This window comes from Mustela putorius, unplaced genomic scaffold (assembly GCF_011764305.1).
Source record: "Mustela putorius furo isolate JIRA1106 unplaced genomic scaffold, ASM1176430v1.1 tig00003907_pilon_pilon_pilon:0A:0A:0A:0A, whole genome shotgun sequence".
NCBI classification, from domain to species: domain Eukaryota; kingdom Metazoa; phylum Chordata; class Mammalia; order Carnivora; family Mustelidae; genus Mustela; species Mustela putorius.
This window is the reverse complement of record NW_025422055.1, coordinates 1,860,364-1,881,204: the sequence shown is the minus strand read 5'-3', so window position 1 is coordinate 1,881,204 and position 20,841 is coordinate 1,860,364. Positions and strand designations below refer to the sequence as shown.

At 35.6% G+C, this 20,841-nt stretch overlaps 1 protein-coding gene across 2 annotated transcripts in view; it reads left to right on the top strand.

The window, feature by feature from the left end:
- MARCHF1 (membrane associated ring-CH-type finger 1) overlaps positions 1 to 20,841 on the top strand; it is a 318,555-nt gene that overhangs the window by 154,150 nt on the left and 143,564 nt on the right. For both annotated transcript variants that reach the window (XM_045068436.1, XM_004775535.3), the window contains exon 4: positions 7,864 to 7,914. In XM_045068436.1, the coding sequence (XP_044924371.1) occupies positions 7,864 to 7,914 (51 nt within the window). The remainder of the gene's footprint in view (positions 1 to 7,863; positions 7,915 to 20,841) is intronic.

Genomic DNA, 20,841 nt, shown 5'->3' with positions numbered 1-20,841 from the left:
AGGAACCTACAGGTACCAAGGGAAGAAGCATTTCTAGGATGATTCACTCAAGGAGCAGAGAAGCAGCCAACAAAAAGCAAGTGAGATGGAGCAAATCCCATTTTCCTTTCCCAGCCTTATGGGCCTCCAGCTAGCAGAGCTTCAGGGGAAGTTCAGTGATGAAACACAAATGTGGCTTGCAGAGCCCCATCATCAGAGTACATTTTCAGGCAATGGGCTTACAGTTGTGAGAACACCAACTTCACAACTGGCACAACTTTACTGACAAGATTTTTTTTTTTTTTTTTTTTTTTTTTTTTTTTTTTTTTGTTAAGAACAGAGTTGTATTAAGTGTCCTTATTCACATTTCTTTTGAACCAGTGCTTTTATTTCTCTGGGATAGATTCCAAGGAGGGAGATCATTGTACAAAGTGATATTTTTAATTTTTTAACAGATGTTGCCAGATGTTTTGATGGTACTGCAAAAATTCACACTTCTACCGGCAATTTTTGAGAGTCCTTGTTCTTCTTATCCCCACCAGCAACAGAGGGCTATCACCCTTTTCAACCTTTCCAACATTGTGGGTGTAAAGCAATGCCTTGTTTTTACTTTAATTAGCATTTTTCTGAAGTTTGTGATTTTAAGCATCTTATCATATGTGTATCAACCATCTGTAATCCTTTTTTTGTGAATTCCTATCCTTACTTTTCACTCGATATTTTTCTATTGGATTTCTTCTGTTGTCTTTTTTGTGACTAGACAAAAACCCTCTTTGCACATTACAGAGATTGAACTCAGTCTTCTGCGTTGTGCTTTTTTATAATTTCATTGTTTGTTTATTCACTTTAATTTTTATATATTTTCCAGAGATAACTAAATATAATCAAATATCACTTACAGCTTCTGGTTCTCATATTAGTTTTGTAGACTTCTCCCCCCCCCAACATTGAATTTACAATTTAGACTTATTTCAAATTTTTAAAATTTTTTTATATTTAAGACTGTTTTCCATCTGGAGTCTATGACTGTATATTCCATTTAGTAATGGGTTTGATTTCTTTTCTTTCATATAGACAGTCAGTTGTCTGAAGCATTTATTTTGTCAACTTTCCTTTCAATATGACTTGAAATGCCAATTTTATTATATGTGAAATTATTTTATCTTTATCTGATGGCTGCATAGTATTCCATGGGGGTAAAAATATATGTTTATAAAAAATAAAAAATTATCTTTTTCTGGATTTTCTATTCTGGATTTTACTGACCTTTTGGTTAATTTTTATGCCAATGCCCTATTGAATTAATCACACTGACTTTTAATATGGGGAATGCCTAACATAAGGAGATCTCCTTTTTTTCATTATTTTCTTGGTTATTGTCAGCCATTTCTTTTCCTATATATGTTCCTTAAGATAATTTTATCTATCTCCTTTCTGCTTCACAAAGGAAGAAATTAATTATCCCCCCCATCAAAAAGTGGTGCTTTCATTTGCTCAGATCATGATCTCCTCAATAAGATTCTATAATTTATATTTTTAGTAAGATTTTATGACTTCTCTGTTAAATTTATTCTTAACTATTTTATGGTTTTTCTTTTTATTATCACATTTCGGGATGTTTTTAAAAATTTATTTTTTTCAGTGTTCCAAAATTCATTGTTTATGCAGCACACTCAGTGCTCCATGCAATCTGTGACCTCCATAATACCCACCACCAGGCTCAACCCCCCACCCCCAAAACCCTCAGTTTGTTTCTCAGAGTCCACAGTCTTTCATGGTTTGTCTCCCCCTCTAATCTCCCCCAACTCACTTCTTCTGGATATTTATTGCTAGAAGGGAAAAAGCTATTGATCTTACAGTATTTCCATGAGGGTAGACTAAACCGTCACAGTAAAAAAAATCCAAAAAACATGATGGCTCCAAAGAAATACAAGTTTATTTCGCTTTCATGAGAGTTTAGAGTATATGTTCCAAATTGGAAGAGGGGTCTTCACCATATGGCCATTCAAGGACTCAGGAGAATTCAGCTCTTCTATCTTTAATATGTGGTTTCCTGACTTGCTCTGATAGTCACTGTCTCTGCACTGAGGAATAGAAAAAGAGCATGAAGGAAATTTTATATTTATGGAACAGATAGGAAACTAAAATTGTGAGCTCTGTTCACATCTCACTGGAGGGTATTTAGTTATAGGCAACCCTTAACTGAAAGGAACCGTGGGAGATACAGTGTGACTGGAAGGCATATACCCAGTTACCATTCTGTTCATAGAGAAGAAGGGATGATGAGTTCTAGGAAATTTAGTTGACTGTCATGGTATAATTACCCTGTATCTAGCCATTGTACTAAAGAGGACATTCGTTGTGATGAGCACCATGTAAGTGATAAATCACTGATTTCTACTCCAGAAACCAATAGTACACTGTATGTTAACTAATTTTTTTTAAGTCTCATTAATCATAGTAGTTTTCATGTTTAACCAGGTACACTTGGAATTTCTACAATATCAGTAAGGGAAGATTATTTTGTTCTTTCTTTTCAATATATTCTCCTACCAATTTTTTTTTTTTTTACTGTTCTTATATTTGTTAGAAATTCTAAGATGCTTGAATAATAGTAGCAAGAGTAAGCATCCGTAGCAGAACTTCTTTAACTTAGTTCATATATTTTACCATCTAGAAAAAAATGGGACATTGATTTTAAAATATTGTCTTTATTACTTTAAGGGATCTCCTTCCATTCTTATTTTACTTAGAGCTTACATAGTAGTAATACTACAGAAGTTTGTCAAATATCTTTTCAGCATATACAATCACAATGTTTGTCTCTTTCAATGTGTTAACCTAATTAAATGCTGCCAGATTTTCTGGTCAGAAAATATCTCGAATAAATCCTATTTATTCTATTCCTTGTGCATTTTTTAGATACACTGCTAGTGTGTCAAAGTTACGTGCTACTATTTAGATATATGCTAATATGTTTAAAGGAACTTTGCATCTGTGGTCCCAAATAAGATTAAAGCATAATTTTCTTTTCCCTCTTTCTTTCTTTTTAGGTACTGTCTTAACACATACGAAATTTCCTTTCTGCAAGATTAATAATGTGAATTAGTGAACTTTGTTTCTATAGTCAAGAATAATGTAAAGAATATTGAATTATGTGTTCTTTAAAAGTAAGGTAAAACTCACTTTTGAAATCATCATGCCCTTATCCTTTCGAGGGCATATAGACTTCTATTTATCTATCTATCTAATCTCTTTGTTAATTTGTATCTATTCAAGTTTTCCTCTTCTTGAATAAATTCTGACAACTTCTACTTTGCTAGAATATGATTCATTTTTTCTAGGTTTTTAGATTTGTTGCAACAGTATTATATGTCACACTTTTATGATTTTTCTAATTTTTTCTGTCTCTTTGGTTATTTATCCTTTCTCATTTATTCCTGTTTTTTTCTTTTCCTTAAAAAGTCTTACTAGAAATTCATCTATTTTGCAATTATCTTCAAGGACCTGTTATAAGAAAATATTTCTTTATTCTTCTTATTTATATCTCTTTAATGAGTTTTAGTTTTTATAATTTATTATTTTTTACTACATTCTTTTATTGGGTTTCATTACTGTTTTCTTTAATAATTAAAGCATTTATGGTTATAAATTTTTTTCTGGATATAGCTTTTGCTGTGTTCCTTATAGGTCTTACTATAACATTTTCAAGACTTTCTGGTTATAATTTTTCAGAGAGTTTTCATTTCATTGAACCAAGCATTATCTAAAAGTATGTTAATTAGTAGTGATTAAGATTTATTAGTCACATTTCAAGTTTTTATTTCTAATTTTATTGTCTCAATATCAAAAGAAGTGCCCTATTAAATCCCTATTGAAGTTTTTTGTTAAGGTATTATTTGAGGGTAAATCAATTTTAAATGTTTTATAGACATTATAAACAACATTTTTCATTTAGTGGACATGAGTTTTTTATATGTATCTATTAATCAAGTTTTTATTGCAGTATTTAACTTCTCTGCATTTTGTTTGTTTATAAGCCCCATTGTTTTCAAAGGCTTTTCTTCTATTACACATTTAATTACCTGAGCAAAAATAGTCCCATTTTCTACATAGAATTTCTTCAGATGACCTTCAAAACTGCCTCATTTCTTTTTCTTCTTTCAAATATTCTTGACTTCTAGCCTGGACAGGAGGAAGATACACCGCTAGGGAGGTGAGGGGGACCAAGGGAAATAAATAGAGAATAGCACTGTATCAGTGCAATGTGTGAATCTTATTCTGGTTTCCTCACTCAGGAATATTTAGTTATTTTCCTTCAGGTCTATAAAAAACCTCTTTCAGTTTTCCTTACTGCCCTTTTCTGATCAATGATCTAATATACAGAGTGGTCACGTATAGATACATACATGACCAGCCATATTGCTTATTCTTTAACACAGAGTATTGTCTTTTAAAGGAGCTATGTTATTTTCCTGGGATTATAACATTAAAAAATATCTTAAACCAATTTAGTAATGATGTTCTCATTCGGTAATCATTTTTCCTTTCTGGTAATAAAAATCCAACCATGTTTTCTAAGATCAAATTCTAAAAACAATTGTTATTATATGAATAATAATGTCAAAACAAAGCTAACAGTATCAGATATATTTCTATCAAACAAAAATCAGAAATCTCTTAAAAATTCTAAAAAGCACTTATAAAATTAGAAGTCTCTCCTTCTGCATACTGTGAATGATCTGCTAAAATGAATCTGCTAAGATCAGTCTGCATCAATCAATCCGCTTGATGATCCCATGCTTTTCATGCAGACCTGTCTGAAACTTTTGCGGGTTCCAACTCTCAGTGACCTAAAAGGACACTACAGCTTGGGTATCATTAACTTATGTTAGATTCTAAGACAACTTCTATTCAATGTAAGGTAGAGAATTTAAGCTGATCATAACGAGGTATGACAACCATATTTGACTAATCTACAAAGAAGAATATGTCATTGCAATAGTAATGGGGCAAGCCACCCGATTAATTAGCAGCAAATTAGACAGATTGCCTTGGAAGTTTTCCAAGAGTAGAAGTGTTTCTGATGCTTTGCTTCAAAAGCAGGGCAGACAAACTTCCTTAATCCCCTTGGGTAGAGAAAAGTTTGGTTTTTCATTCTTAAATTTTATGTCATAATCTAATCCACAATTGAAGCAGAATTGCGGGACAGAGAAGTTGGGCTCTTTATGTTTAAATTATGAGTCTCGTAACCTGTGACAATTATTGTGATTTTTGAGGGAGATTTTTGGGTGTTTCGTCAATCTGTGAATGGTAATGGAAATATTATAACCTTGTAAGCTATAAAATGTGTTCATGCACAGCTCATTTGAGTCTAACAACAGTCTCAAAGATATTTTCTCCTCCATGTTATGGTGAGGAAACAGTGAGGAATCTTCTGGGTTCTCAAACAGTACACTCTTGCCAGAGCCAGTGCATTACCATGGGGCAAGCTGTGAGTTAGGCTTTCCCTCTCCAATGCTGCCAACACAGCAGTGGGGTGCACCCTCTGTCCCATACGGTAACTGGAATAGAAACAAAAGTGAACTTAGCCAGGGCAAAAAAAAAAAAAAAGTAACCTTCACCTAAGCTCCTTTCTTCCTTGCAGTACCTAGTCTTTTAGTAGGAGAAAATAGAACCAGTGGATTTCAGGTTAAAAGATATCTTGAAGTACTACATAGTCAAGAAAATGCTTCCTCCCCCTTAGTGTGGGTGTTGCTGGTGAAGAGCATCGGAAATAGCTGCTTACTATAACTTCATGTCGAAATCATTCACAACTGTGAAGGGGACCTGATCCTCCTTGTTTTTATCTCAAAACAAAGTGCTATTTGGTTTGAAAAATTAAGTAATCCGATGCCATATTAAATTTCTGTAGTGCTCCTGGGTCCTTGCTGAAACACCTTTCAGTTCTATACCTTAACTGTGTTTTCGAATACCTTGGAAATACAGAAGACATAACAAAACAACCACTATAACAAAATTCCCCCCCAGTCTATTATATTATGTGACTTATTTACCTCTGCTCACACAATAGTGTGTCAAAATTCCAAATTTCACTCAGAAGGGAAGATGGATTGGTTTTGTTTTCTAGTCTCTAGAAGAGGAGTTGAGATGTCAGGAAAAAAGTACCTCTCTCCATCACCAGAGGAAGCTAATCAAGGAAAAATGTCTGCTGGCAGCATAGACATTAATCTCTAGCGGGATCATGGGCCTGTTATGAGGTGTGACTAATCGCATCATTGTGACTCATCTTGGTCTCTAATACCACGCTGCACAGTGACGTCAGTGGTTTTGTGAGATGGATGTTGCATGTAAAGGAAAAAATACTCTTCAGCTGAAATATCTGCAAGCCTTTGCATGACTCAGTGACAGCCTGCAGTAAATGCATCTCCTGTTTCTCCACAATAACGTTTGCCACCTCCTGTCATCACTGTGTTTCTGGCACAGTCTGGAGCAGTCATCACGGGGCAGTTTCAGACCCGCAGGTTGTTAGAATGGCTTAGCTCTCAAAAATGACCTATGTCAAGATGCTCCGTGATTGTCTCTACAGGTCCGCTTTGGCGCTGAGTCCAGATGCTCTAGTACAGAAAGTTTTTAAAAAGAATCCTAAAGCGTTTATATACCACATCTTCTTTATCCATTCATCTGTTGAGGGACATCTGGGCTCTTTCTGTAGTTTGGCTATTGTGGACATTGCTGCTATAAATATTCAGCTGCATGTGCCCCTTCAGATCACTATGTTTGTATCTTTAGGGTACCCCTGAAACAAATAATACATTATATGTTAATTTTAAAAAAAGAAATATTATTTATCAGTAAGAATAAATGAACTATCAGCTTGCAAAAAAAAGGAATCCTAAAGTATTAATTCAGAGTCTTCACAAACTTTTGGTTTCTGGAACAGTTTTTCCAACATTTTCTCTACAGAAGAAAGGTGTACTGTGATCTCTTGGTACATGTAAAGTGTATGATACACATATATTTTGATGTGTCGGTCAGTTATCCACTAACAGATAACTGGTGGAGTAGAAAGAACAGCCAGAAGGGATGAGACAGAAAGCCTCAGGCTGGCCCTGGCTTGGGCATGAGGCTGCTATTGCTGGGAAAAGAAGGCCTTTTGGCTTCAAAAGAGGGGGTTCTACTCTTTGAGGTCTCTCTCTATCTTAAAATTATAAGGCTTTTTAAAAAATGTATCTATTCAAAAGTTTTCTCATGCTTCTTTTCTACTATGCTGGAAATCTTTTAAGAGTCAAGAACTAAGGCAATATTTTTTTTAACTTATTTTGAAGTCAAATTTTAAAATAAAAAAATTTTAATATCTTTAATTTAAACAGTTGAGTGTTTAAAATTTAAAAGTGTCTTCTGAATATTTATATTTTAAAAGCAAATTAACAGAAAATACAATATATATTTTAAAGGAGCAGGAGCTAGACGTATGCGCCATGTACCTGGTGTGCAATAGTTACTGACACTAGAAACAGAATTTACTTAGAATTTCCTGGTAGCAAAAATGATAGAGGAATAATGGACTATATATTCATTTGTTAATTTATTTAAAAAAAAACACATGTATTTTTCTAGAGAAATAAGCATTTCCTGGTAATAAATACTCCTAGACTGATATATATACACTAATGCTAATTGAAACATTTTCACAAGGACAATGATATGTACTAGAGAAATAAAATTTGGTAAGACAAATGTCATTCTGTGTAAGCAGTTTGTATTTCTATCAATCAGAACAATACACTAGCATTTAGATGTTGACCTGTGCTGTGCTTTCTTTTCTCTACAGTAAAGACTGTTCTTATATTCTGAATCAGTGTCTCTAATTTCATTTTTCAGAATGACAAATCCCCGGGGCGATCGGCAAGTCGATCAAGTAATATTTCAAAAGTAGGTAAACTATATTACTTAATTGTTTATTGATTTCCGTATCTTATGAGCTCAAGTAAATATTTTACAATGTTTAACCTATAATTGTTATCTGTGAGCAGTACACAAATATGACTTGTTAATAGTTTTAACTATTTTGAGCTTTTGCTGTGATATGAGGACACGATTTCACACAACAAAATAAGTCGTCATTTTTCCTTTTCAGTGATATATGCAAAAGATAATTTGTTACTTTTAGAATGTCATGCAAAGTATGTTTTTTTTTTCTCTTACTTCAAACATCATGGAGCTGTCACATTCCCAACTTGATACTGTATCAACACTCATGGTACAATTTCCATAAATTCAGTTTTTCTACAAGTTTGGACTCCTCTATGCTCATATTAACCAGGACCAGTTTTAGAAATAACTTAAGACATTAGTTTAGTCATATTTGTTTTATAGAGTCAATGGATGAAGAAAACAAACTACTCCCTAGACCATCTATAAATTTAAGCAAAACACCAGACATTATGGCATGGCAGAGATAACTCTAGATTTTTATAGTGCCTGGAAATCAAAAATCAAAAGCTATTCTCTAAAATGAGACACAATGCAATGTACAGACTGTGTTCAGGGAATGAGAAATCACTTAGAGCCATTTGTCAAATCAGAAAACTATGGACTTCCAAAAATGTAATTCAGACAAAGATGGATTTCCCATGACTAGAACTTGTTCTGTGGGACCACTCACTTGCCAGCACCCTCCACAGCCCTGAGCTTAATTTTATATATTTTGTAATTTTTTATTATTCTCTTTCAAGAGAACCCCCCAAATAGTTGGCAACTACAGACACTGTAGAACACAGACACACTTCAAGGTTAGGGAAGTGTTTTGTTTTGTTTTGTTTTCAGAAACAAAGAACTTCATTATTTATGGATAAATAGAAATAGCCAGAGCATCAGCATCTTCTTTAGCTGGTTTCCTGAGGCTGGTTCTTGGGATATGATGCCAAGATGGCCGGGTGACTCCTCCAAACACAGGGGATTGGTTATAGGAGTGCAACCCTACACTTAGGAAACTCTTCTATTTTCAGCAGATAGGAAGTATGCCTGTCCGTTGCTCTGTGAGACAACATTTCTGTGTTACAATGCAAAATGCCTTATAAAAGCATCCTTAAAAAGACAGTCCAGAACTAAAGCAGGCAACAAATCTGCTGACAAGACGTGCAGAAGAGAGATACAAGAAACCCACAGAGAATCACATCTCAGCACATGGGACTGAACATTTATAATTACATTCAAATCCAAGTGCTTTTGTGGATATTCGAGAGCCAATGTGGTCTAGGATTAATTCTAGAGAAGGAGATCTGAGTGTCTGTTGCTGTGCTGTCACTACTTATGTGACCATGAGACCATGACTTAACCTCCCTGAGATAGAGTTGCCTCCACTGTGACACGAGGGTGATGGTATCAGTCCCTTGGAAGCTTCCATAAGTAGGTCTAAATTAAAACAATTCCTTGAAAATGTCTGTCATTTTAGTCGTGACATGGAGAACCTTGCCTGCAACTGAAGAACATTCTCGTCTTTCTAGACTTGAATGTTAATGTCGACCTGGACACTTGTAAACATACCCACAATTCCTTTGTCATGCCAGATACTGTCTCGTGATCCAGAGGTACAGTGATATTGCATTTCCAAGCTGATGTTTGAGTTTGGCACAAGGCAGACTGTTAATGAATTTTAGCCTTTTAACTTCTTTGAGAAATAAAGAAGTCAAGAGTTTAGTTTCCATTCTGTGAGTTCTTCCAGGCTCTGATATGTATTAATTGCATCCCTGTGTGGGAGACAATTAATGACAAAAATGCATTATATTCAGAGGGAAATGAAAAGCTCTCTTTTTAAATGATCTAGTTGCACAATAGCAAAAAAGTCAACTATCAGACACCCATGGAGATAAAAAGATTGCTGTGTGCATGTTTATTTTTTAAGCCCATATGATTTTCCTTTTATTCATTCTCAGAGTGACAGTCACAAATGCTAAACACGTTGAGTCCTCACTACTTTTTCATGAATTATTAAGTGACAAAATTTTCATTAGGACCATGTAACCTACCAAGTGTGAAATGGTAAAATCTAGCAATATTTAAATCCTTAACTTTTAAAGTGTGGAGGAAAAAAAAAAAATCAAAGCAGAACCAGGATGCTTTGTCTCTTTAAGTCTTCTGGACTTCATCCCATGTGGCTTTTCCTTTTCCTGATTTTGCTTTGTAACCTTTCACTGTAATAAATCGTAGCCGTGATTATGACCATAAACTTGGTCCTATGAACTTCCTAGAAAAATCACTGAAACTGGGTGTGGCTATGGGAACCATTCCCTTCCACATTAGTGCAGACAGAAGGCTATGGGAGTTGAGAGAATGATCACTTCCCTTTGGTGAAGACAGGATGCATCCAGAGATGGTTTCTTAGAAGAATGTTATATAAACAGGGCCTCGAAGAATGGGTGTGACTTGATTTGTTTAAAAGGATATAAAGCACAAAAAGTGGAAGCTGGAAAACATGGATTATGAAGAGAAAGATACATAACTCATTTTAGGGGCCTTTGAGATGGAACTTTGAATAATAGGATATACTCTAGTCACAACATGCAAGTGTCAGCTGTCTTGATAACACACGGATGGATTTAGAACCCATCAAGATCCTCAAGGCTTTAGTAAATATGTCTGAAACTGAACATCATGATTTTTGCTCTTCCGGATTGTATAAACATGATCCCGCAGTTGTGAATATGAAATATCCAAGGATGTGATAAATAACAAATATTGAATTGTAAATGAACATTAAAAAGGTTCTCGTGGTCTTCATCTCTGAATCTTTTTATCCTGTGTTATTTAATTGCAATTATACCTTGCATGTTATATTGCCAGTTTTCTGGCCATTCCAGAATTTTTTCTTGGTTTATCTTTCTAGTTTGTTTTAGGACTATAAGACAGACCTGTGACTTTTTTTTCTTATTCTAATAGGATTTGTGTGCATTAGATATGTTAAAGTTGATTCAAAAGCTACAGAGAAGCTGTATAGGTTTAAAGCAATGTATGTGAGATTGTCAAAATATCTCCAGTGTGAACAAAGCAGCATTCATTTATCCACACTTACTTTTTTGGTTTGTTTTTTTGAAAAGCTGCTTTTGATATTAATGCTGGTTGCTGCTTTTTAACACACCCACGGCGCCCAAATAGGTTCCTCAAGATGTAAAATTAGCCAAATTTGGCCTTTCTTTTATTTCTTCGAGGGTGAGGAATCATTATATTCAACTAGCAACAGCATATTACATATTTCACAAGAAAAATCATTCAAAAGCAAACTGTCAAAAGGAAAGAAAGCCTTGTACTTTCAATTCAAATCAACATCTAGAATTTTCTTTTAAATAAAACACTTTGAGGCTTTTTGGTCTATGTGGGAAGCAGCTCACAAAATCTAATCTACTTATGAAGAGAAACTCAAATGCCACCACATTAACAAAATATTTCAGTTAGTTTCTATCACTTCCTGTTATATCCTCTAGACTTCATTTACTTGAGAAAGGTTCATTGAAATTGTTCTGTTGGTCTTTTCCTAGAAATATCATAGAGAATGTTAGGTAAAGATGGTTATGTAGTGTATAAAATAATATCTCTAAGGCTTCCTCCTCTCTTGTTCATGGACCCTAGTTTATTCTACAGTAAGTGAAGATCCATGGCAGGGTCAATTCAATTTATTCAACGAATATTTTTTATGGATATATTGTGTACAAGTCATTATATAAGTCATGGCATCTTAAATAGATCTTTTCTGTTAATCAAATACACGCTTTGATTTTGCTTTTGTAAATCTTTATCTCTCCAGATTTTGCCAGATTTGCCTTTCTAAAATTTCAGTGTATTTTCCACCAAGGTTAAGGTGAAAGTGTTCCCTAAATGGAAAATGTATTGGGAATTCTTTCAGCTGAACCTGAGCCATACATACATTTGCCTCTCTGAACAGGTGTGTAATGTTCTGACTTATTTAGATATCCATTTTGGTTTGTTTATACAGGGGGCCTGTAAATCAGTCATGCCCTCAGACTACATACCTTTGGTGGGTAAGTTTGATAGATAAAATGGGATGTATACTTGGGAAACAACTGGAAATGAGGTAAACTAATTTGAGAATTGTCATAGAGCCTGAGTCAAGGTCTGTCCTGAGACCAAACCTAAGTAAATGAGTATAAATTTAGTTGAATTGGTAAAAAGAATGGTGGAAGATTAAGAAAACCTGAAACCTTATACCCTGAAGCTTTTCCTTTATATACATTGACTCCTTAGGTCATCTCATCTAATCTCGTGACTATATAGAATCAATATGCCAACAACTCTCAAATAGGTATTTCTTGCCCAGATGTCTGCTGTGAATTCCAGACCCAAATATCCTACTTAAACTTTCATGTCAGTGTGTAATAGGAATCTGTCTTAGGTCAGATTGCCAAGAAATAGATTCTAAAAAGAAATTTTATTTTTACAATATTTTACTATGGAGAAACCCTAGAAACTTAGGAACAGCTATCAGAGGAGTGGGAGAAGCAGGACAGGGAAGAAGAGGAAGAAAAGTTCCCCTGATCCTGCAAGGAGACCTTGCAGTATAAAATGAACTGAAAGCTGTTCCCACCTGAGGCAAGAAAACAGGACTTTCATCTTCCCATACCAACCATTCACTAGCTCAAGGGCTCCTTGAGAGAGGGTACCTTCCAGGCATTTTGACTCCATCACATGCAGGTATAACTGTCTAAGAAGCCGAGGGCATTTCTCCAAAGAGAGAATCACAGTTTCAGGACTTCAGGCACAAAACTGCCCAGAAGCTGAAAGAGACCAAGCTGGGTTCTGGTGGAATACTGAGAGCATCTGCTGTGGCCCATCAGCTGCACTGCTCAGATCCATATAAACTCATTCCATCCTGTCATGGATACTTACAGATCATGATTAGTCATAATTTCTGAGGGAAAAAATGGAAAGCATGGATTAGTAGAACAGGCTCTTGCTTTGGAGTTGCCAAAGTCATAGCTAATCCACCATCTTCTCCTACCACTCATTCCAAATATCCCTCCTTCTTAATGATCTGTTCTCTCAGGCCAGGTGGCTTGCTGGGGAAGTGTCTCTGACCTCCAGTCTTGATTGCTGTGCTTCTAATGGGATGTGGTTGCTGTAATCAACCATTTGAAGTTAATCCAGCACATGGATGAGTAAAAAAATGCAGCAGTGGATCCCCCAAGTTTTAAAATATGCTTTGCTTCATCACACTACTGGGTATTTACCCTAAAGATACAAATGGAGTGACCTGAAGGGGCATGTGTACCCGAATGTTTATAGCAGCAATCTCTACAATAGCCAAACTATGGAAAGAACCTAGATGTCCATCAATAGATGAATGGATAAAGAAGATGTGGTATATATACACAATGAAATATTATGCAGCCATCAAAAGAAATGAAATCTTTCCATTTGCGACAACGTGGATAGAACTAGAGGGTATTATGCTTAGCAAAATAAGTCAATCAAGAGAATGACAATTAACATATGATCTCCCTGATATGAGGAAGTTGAGAGGCAAAGTGGGGAGTTTGGGGGGTAGGGAAGTTAAAAATGAAACAAGATAGGATTGGGAGGGAGAGAAACCATAAGAGACTTAATCTCACAAAAGCAACTGAGGGTTGCAGAGCGCGGGGGGCGGGGGGAGAGGGTGGTTCGGTTATGGACATTGGGGAAGGTATGTGCTGTGGTGAGTGATGCAAAATGTGTAAACCTGGTGATTCACAGACCTGTACCCCTGGAGCTAATAATACATTATATGTTAATAAAAAATTTAAAAATTTAAAAAATAATAATAAAATATGTCTTGCTTCTTCATCATGTAGCAGCAACCCTCCCTCCTCATATTGGACAAGGGCCAATTGTTCAGTGAGTGGTTTCTCTGCTTACCAGAAAGTATAACTTGTGTTATCAAGTTCATGAGGGAGAGCTCCAGTCACATGGTCAGCTGATGGCCATGGAGGTCAGGCCTTTGGTCTTTCTAGAGCCAAGTAAAATTCCAGGAGCTACTTTCCATGAAGATAACTCTGCTGCAATGAGATGGCCTTGATCTAGAACACTAAGGTTTTCACGGCAATTTTCCATTCAGGGCTTGATGGAGAACCCGCACTATATTCTTATTTACCATGGTACCTCTAATATTATAGGATTTACTACTTCTATGACTCTGGCTTCGAGGTTACTTACACTAAAGACAAAACTGTTGCAGAAACTTCTCTCATTCTTGACCCATCTCAACGTTGGTAGCCTTCTGAGTCATCTGATAAAGGATTTAAGCATTATTGCAAAGTGCGGTCTTTGCCATCTCTAAAACCCAAGCACTCCTACCAAGCACTCTGGATCTTTCTTGCAAAATTTGTCCTTCACTCTGAAGGGAATGTATTGACATGCACAACACAGGGGAAACCCTACAATTTTCACTGATTAAGCCTTCTCCTGTATGCTCGTAGGATAAGCCTTCTCCTGTATGCTCGTAGGATTTTTCTCCTGTGCTCTAGAACACACATGTCCAAATAAGGCATTCAGATTATTGGCCTTAACTGCTCATTAGAGCTGGTTAACATGATACCAGTATACAGTAAACTAATCTGATGTTTGACCACTGTCAGTTGATCTTGTGACAAAGCCCTGGGGCAGGGCCAGGAATGTATACTGATGTCCCTATCAGGTGAACACAAGCTGCCTTTGATCCAGCCTTGATTCTTTTGTGATCAATATTAAAAAGAACACATCATTAGACAGGAGCTTCATACTACATGACAGACCTCCACACCACACTGTGCTGATCCGCTCTAATAATGACAGTACGCAAGGCACAGTAGCTGCAATTAGAGCTCCTGCCTGGTTGCATTTGCCATTGTCTACTGTCATTTGCCTGACCTACAGGTTTCTATTTCAGGGAGCAGCCTGAGAAATTAAAGGGTGACATGATAGAAACAATCACCCGTATATCCTTTCAAGCCTATTTTTCCCACAACAACCAAAATGATTCTTTGCGATTATAAATCAGATAGTGTCTTGCTCCTGTTTAAACCCTCCAGTGGTTTCCTGTATCACTCAGAGCAAAAACATAAATCCTTACATTGGCCAAGGAGCCCTAACGGAGCCCTGACTATCTCTCTAATTGTATTTCTTATCGCTCTCCCACCGGAGTCACTGTGCTCCAGACACACTGACCTGATGCTGTTCCTCAAACACAAGGTTTTGCTGTGGGGCATTCACCCTCCACGCTCCTACTGCTCAAAATGTTCATTCCTTGGAGAGCTGCATGATCAGCTGCCTGCATTGTTTTATATATCTACTTAGACGCCATCTTGTCAGTGAGGACATATCTCCTTTCCTGCTGTATTTTTAAGGATTTTATTGTAATCTTTAATTTTTATGTTTTCCTATTTGTCTAATTTAAGCCCAAAGAGAATAAGAACTTTGTTTCTTTATTCAATTCTTCTTCCTCAGCACCTAGAAAAGTGACTAGTAAGTAGAATACACTCAGTAAATACATGTCAAATGAATGAATAGAGACTGTTATTGTTGTTGTTGTTGTTGTTGTTAGCTTTAGAACGTATGCTCATGGAATGTGTGGATGAATTTATAGCAGAGATCCTTGGACAGGCTAGTGCGTAAACATGCTACCAGTACACACAAAATAGATAGAACATCTGAGTGTTTATGGTAGATACAATGGAGCCCATGCAAATGCTCAATACTAGCCACCCTCCCCCAGCTTCTTGAATGTTTTCATAGCATTCACCAGCTGTCTTGCTCTTCAGAGACTTTTTTCTAAGTCAAGTGGTGGCCTTTGACCCTATATATATAACACATGAGAAATTTTTCCTATTTTTTTTTTAATTTAAATTCATGTAGCCAACATATGGTACACCATCTGTTTTCGGTGTCGTTTCGATGATTCCTTAGTTGTGTTTAACACCCTGTGCTCATCATGTCATGTGTCCTCCTCACATGAGCATTGTTTAAAACCACACTTTAATAAGGTGCATCTATTGCAGAAGAGGCACTGAATAATCATGTAGAAAGGATCTCTTCCAAGTGGATTTCAGCCAGTCTGTGTCCTGAGTCTCTCCGCCGCCACGCCCCCGACCCACCCTCTCCCCATTCCTGAGCCAAGACCCACTAATAGAGGAGCCATGTTGTCAGAGAAGGAGGCTGTGTGTGAACAACTATACCATGGTCTCTTCTTTACCCAGGGTGAATAAGCACTCTACCACTGAATGAATACTTAACTTGTCAGAAGCAGAGACTGATGTACAGTCCCCCGAATTAGTAGCATTTATGGAGAAGACCATTCAGCCACTTGATAGCAGCTCGATTGCATCAGTTGCCTTCCAGTTTGGGCTTGTCTCACATGTAGGACTGGGATGAGGGTGAAGTAAGTGAAGCATGAGGCACAGACACAAAATTTAAAGGAGTACCAAAAAACTCTGCAATCAAGATAAACTTGAATGCAATACTTTAGGAATCAAATATCCTGCAAAAACTCCATGATAAATAAAATAACAACACTTTAAATAAAAACAGGATCAGTGCTATGTTAGGCCATGTGCAGCCAGAGGCAAAAGAAATAATCCAACAATACTGGTTTGGCATTTATTGAAACTTTTCATATTTGTTCATCATAGGTCTTTTGCACTAGTTTTTTTTTTAAGTTTGCTCTCAATGTTTTTTCTCTTGCTTACTGAATTTCTTGGTGCTCTCTTACTTTATAAGCCCAAGGCAAGTGCCTCACTCCTTCACTCTCTTCTCGGCTCTCTACCTATCTATACTGAACTTATTTGCAATTATATAAAATTTAAAAATAATTTCTAGAGTTGCACTGGCCACATTCAAGTGATCAATAGTTACAAATGGTTAGTGCTTGCCATATTGTACAACATAGAATGTTCCCATCCTCACAGAGCATTTGATCAGACACTGCTGCTGTAGAAAAGTTGCTAAAGTCCTCTCTGAAAAGAAATAAGTGAATGTTACTTGGATGTTTTCAAAACACCTAGAAAAGTAATCCCAGTCTGGACCAGATGCAATACTACCTCAAATGTCAATTTGCAAGTTCTTAAATCCAGATTCCTGGCAAGTCAGCTTTGCTTGACTTAAGGAAATATTTTCATAACAAGAAATATTGAAGATTAGGAACCGTTGATCATGAATGAGCCCCAGGAATTAAGGACACAGCTTTAATTGTTGTGACTGTGATACTGTAGTAATGTGGGAACTTGTTTTTCCAGACCAAATCATAAAACAAAGGTGTGCCAGTATTTGGTTCCCATAATAATTCTGAATGGAAATAAATAAAGTGTGGTTTTTGTGGTGCCAGGGTGAGAATCATCTCCCACTACTGATCAACTGTGAGCAGAACAAAAAGCAACCTTGCAGTGGTAGTTTCTTTTCCAATGAAAAACTTTTGTCTTAAATGAAGATGATTGCATTTAATTTAATTCTAATTTTTACAGATACTCCTATATTTCGGTGTAATGAATCTCTGATGATTAGAGATATATTAGAGATTAGAAATAAAAGCATACATTTAAAGTCCAACTAAGCATGAAATGTGGAATGTTGGGGGCTGGAGATAGAATGCTGTCTATTGATACTCTAAGCAGTCATAACTTCTTCCCTCTGGATTTCCTCAACTAAATATTTAATACAAGAAAAATTTATCTGAAGCCAAATTGGTGTTTCTTTGAGTATCTTTAATGTCAATAAACTATACAAAATTTCTTTAAATTTACATTATCTAACATGGTAGTTTGATGGTTGCACCCTTGAATTTTTCACCTATGATTTTATTTTAGGAAATAATTTAACTGTATAGGTTTCCCCATTCCTAACAAAAGCTACATTTAGTGCCAGCAACTCTAAAGTTTGATCAGTGAATAAATTGGAGATATTATAATTCAAATACTACAAGTAAATAAGAGAAAATTGTTTAAATCATTGAAAACCAAAGAAGTCAAGAGTTTTTGATCATCTTTAACCTATTTACACAAAAGGTGGTGTGTTTTCCATAGGATTACACCAACATGTCTCACTGCTTCTCTCCTTTTCTATTTCTCTTGTATTAGTAGATAGTAGTTGTCTTTTTAATTTTTTTTTAATGGCCTTGGCTCTTTCTCTTTTGTTCGGTTGCAGTTAAATCCTAGGGTTTCTTTTGGCGTCTCCCAGCACCATTTTACTTGGTTACTTGTTACCATTTGTTTCCTTTCAGTGTCCTTCATCATCCCCTATTTTTGAGCTCTTTCCATGTATCTGACAGTGAATTGAATGTTGGCAGCTGTGCTGTTAATGTAATTAATGTGCATAGTCAATTTGGATTGACTAGGCCAAATAAATCTACTTTGAGACTTAAACTATCCAATTTGGCTGTCTTTGTTGATCAGATTAGCTGGGTAATTGTCAAACCTCTATCCTACTAATTACTGCAGAGATACGTAATATTTTCCCTCATTTGATTCACATTTCATTGAAATTTACAATCAAAATTTTATGAAGGAATAGTGACAAATAAATAGCACCAGTTTAAGATGAAATTCAATAACCACTTGCATCATTTTATCTCATCTTTGTATTGAAGTAAGGAAAGGGAAAAGTTATAAGAAAACATTTTTCTCGCTGCCACTAAAAAAAAGATGAATGACAGGAGCTTTATATCCATAAACTCATAAACATCATACTTCCCCTCACAACAGACCGACACTCTCAGACATAGTAACTTTTTTATTTTTACCTTTAAAAATGAAAGTAGAGGGGCACCTGGGTGGCTCAGTGGGTTAAAGCCTCTGCCTTCGGCTCAGGTCATGATCCCAGGGTCCTGGGATCCAGCCCCGCATCCAACTCTCCGCTCAGCGGGGAGCCTGCTTCCCTTCCTCTCTCTCTGCCTGCTTCTCTGCCTCCTTGTGATCTCTCTCTCTCTGTCAAATAAATAAATAAAATCTTTTAAAAAAATAAATAAATAAATAAAAATGAAAGTAAACAATTAATTACTCTTTGGCTCACCATAGGCTTTCAGTCCGCCAGAAGGAAAACTACAATAAACTAGTATTTTATTTATGTACACAGCAAACGTATCTTTGATTCTTTTTTTTGTGATAGGTGAAAAAAGCACGGGTTCTTACCTCTTATAACATACACTGAACCTGAAAAGCTATTAGGTAACCCAATGATTACTGTCCCATGTAAAGTGCTGTTTGATTCCTCAGCTTGACATTTCTACTATGTCAAGATGATTTTGTTTGAAGTAAGAAAAACAGAATACTAAGATTACTTTTTGTGCCTTCCCATCCTAAAAACTAGACAAAACATATACACCAGAAAGCTAACAAATTTGCAGATCTCTAGTCCGTGTGCTGCAGAATAAATTTTACATGGTTGGGAAAGACTTCTAATGGAAGAATTTGGTTTTGTGAAAACATCTGTTCTGAGAAGAGAAGTAGATGGCTGAAAGTAGTAAAAATAGTAATTATTGAATGGTTCTGTAAATAATTCATTTGAAGAAAAAATACTCATAGTTTTTTTACAGTGAATTTTAATGACAGATTTATTCTGTACATGACCATACACTATATAAAAGAGCATTTTTATTATGTCACCTGAGTCTTTGACTTGCTTTTGTCTCCTAAATAGACAAATACAATGACAATACAGCTCAAATTTATTGAAAATCTGTGTATTAAGCACTGAGGTCAACATTTAACCCAAGAGATGTAGTATTTAGAAAGTCAGACCTTATGACAGAAATAGTTTAGTGAGTATATATATTCAGGGTACTTGAAGGAAATTTTAAGAAAAATATTAACAGAAATGTGGCCCATCCATCCATCTCTCCACCTGCTTTATTCCCTACATGTTCATTCACCCATATGTGAATCCAAATGAGGAATAGAACAACATGTACTCTATACACAAGTCTTTCTGTCCAAGTATGAAGAGAAGCTTTGCTTACTACTTAATACATAGTAAAATTATGTTTTTTAACATAATGATGAATTATTGAACATTACATCTGAAACTAATGATATACTACATGTTGGCTAATTTAATTAATTAAATAAATAAATAATATTTTATCTGAGGTAGAAAATTATTTTATATTGAAAATTATTTTTTATTAGTACAATGCAAGATTGGGCTTTAAGCTTCCTGAGGTGAACCTTTAGTATGTCTTATTAATATTAATCAGGATTAGTGAGCATTTGCTAGGTGTCATTTTTTAAGGACCTATGATGTGTCAAGCATCCTAATTGGTCCTATACGTCTATTATCACTAACCCAGAGGGGAACCTTTTTAGATAGGTTTACTATTTAAAGATTTTCTAATCTTAAGTCTTAGATTAAGCAATTTACCCTAACTCTCAAAACAAGTTAGGGGCAGCACCTGGATTTTTAACCTAGGTGTTATACTCAAAAAGTTACTTATCTAAAATCTAATGTGCCAGACTACCCCCACTGTCATCTCCAAATTGTCGTCAGTGTGACACACACAGAAGTGTGAATGGCGATCACAGACTATGTAAAACTCACCCTATGGAAGAAAGGGAAATGATTTTAAAAATAATTGGATAATTGATTTGGTCATATTAGGAAAAGATTTGAGGTGCCTTCTTTTGGTAGACAGTAGAAAGCCATTGAGGTTTCTTGGGAAGGGAAAGACATACTAAAAATGGCATTTAAAAAAATGAATTGTAAGCCTGTCACATGTTGTATTTAAAACGTCTGCATAATCTAACCTTAGAAAAGTTTTGAACACAAATACTCAATGCTGGTTAATGATATGCATTCTGAATTATTTAGGAATGAAGTGTACTTCTTTATGCAACTTACTTTGATATGAAT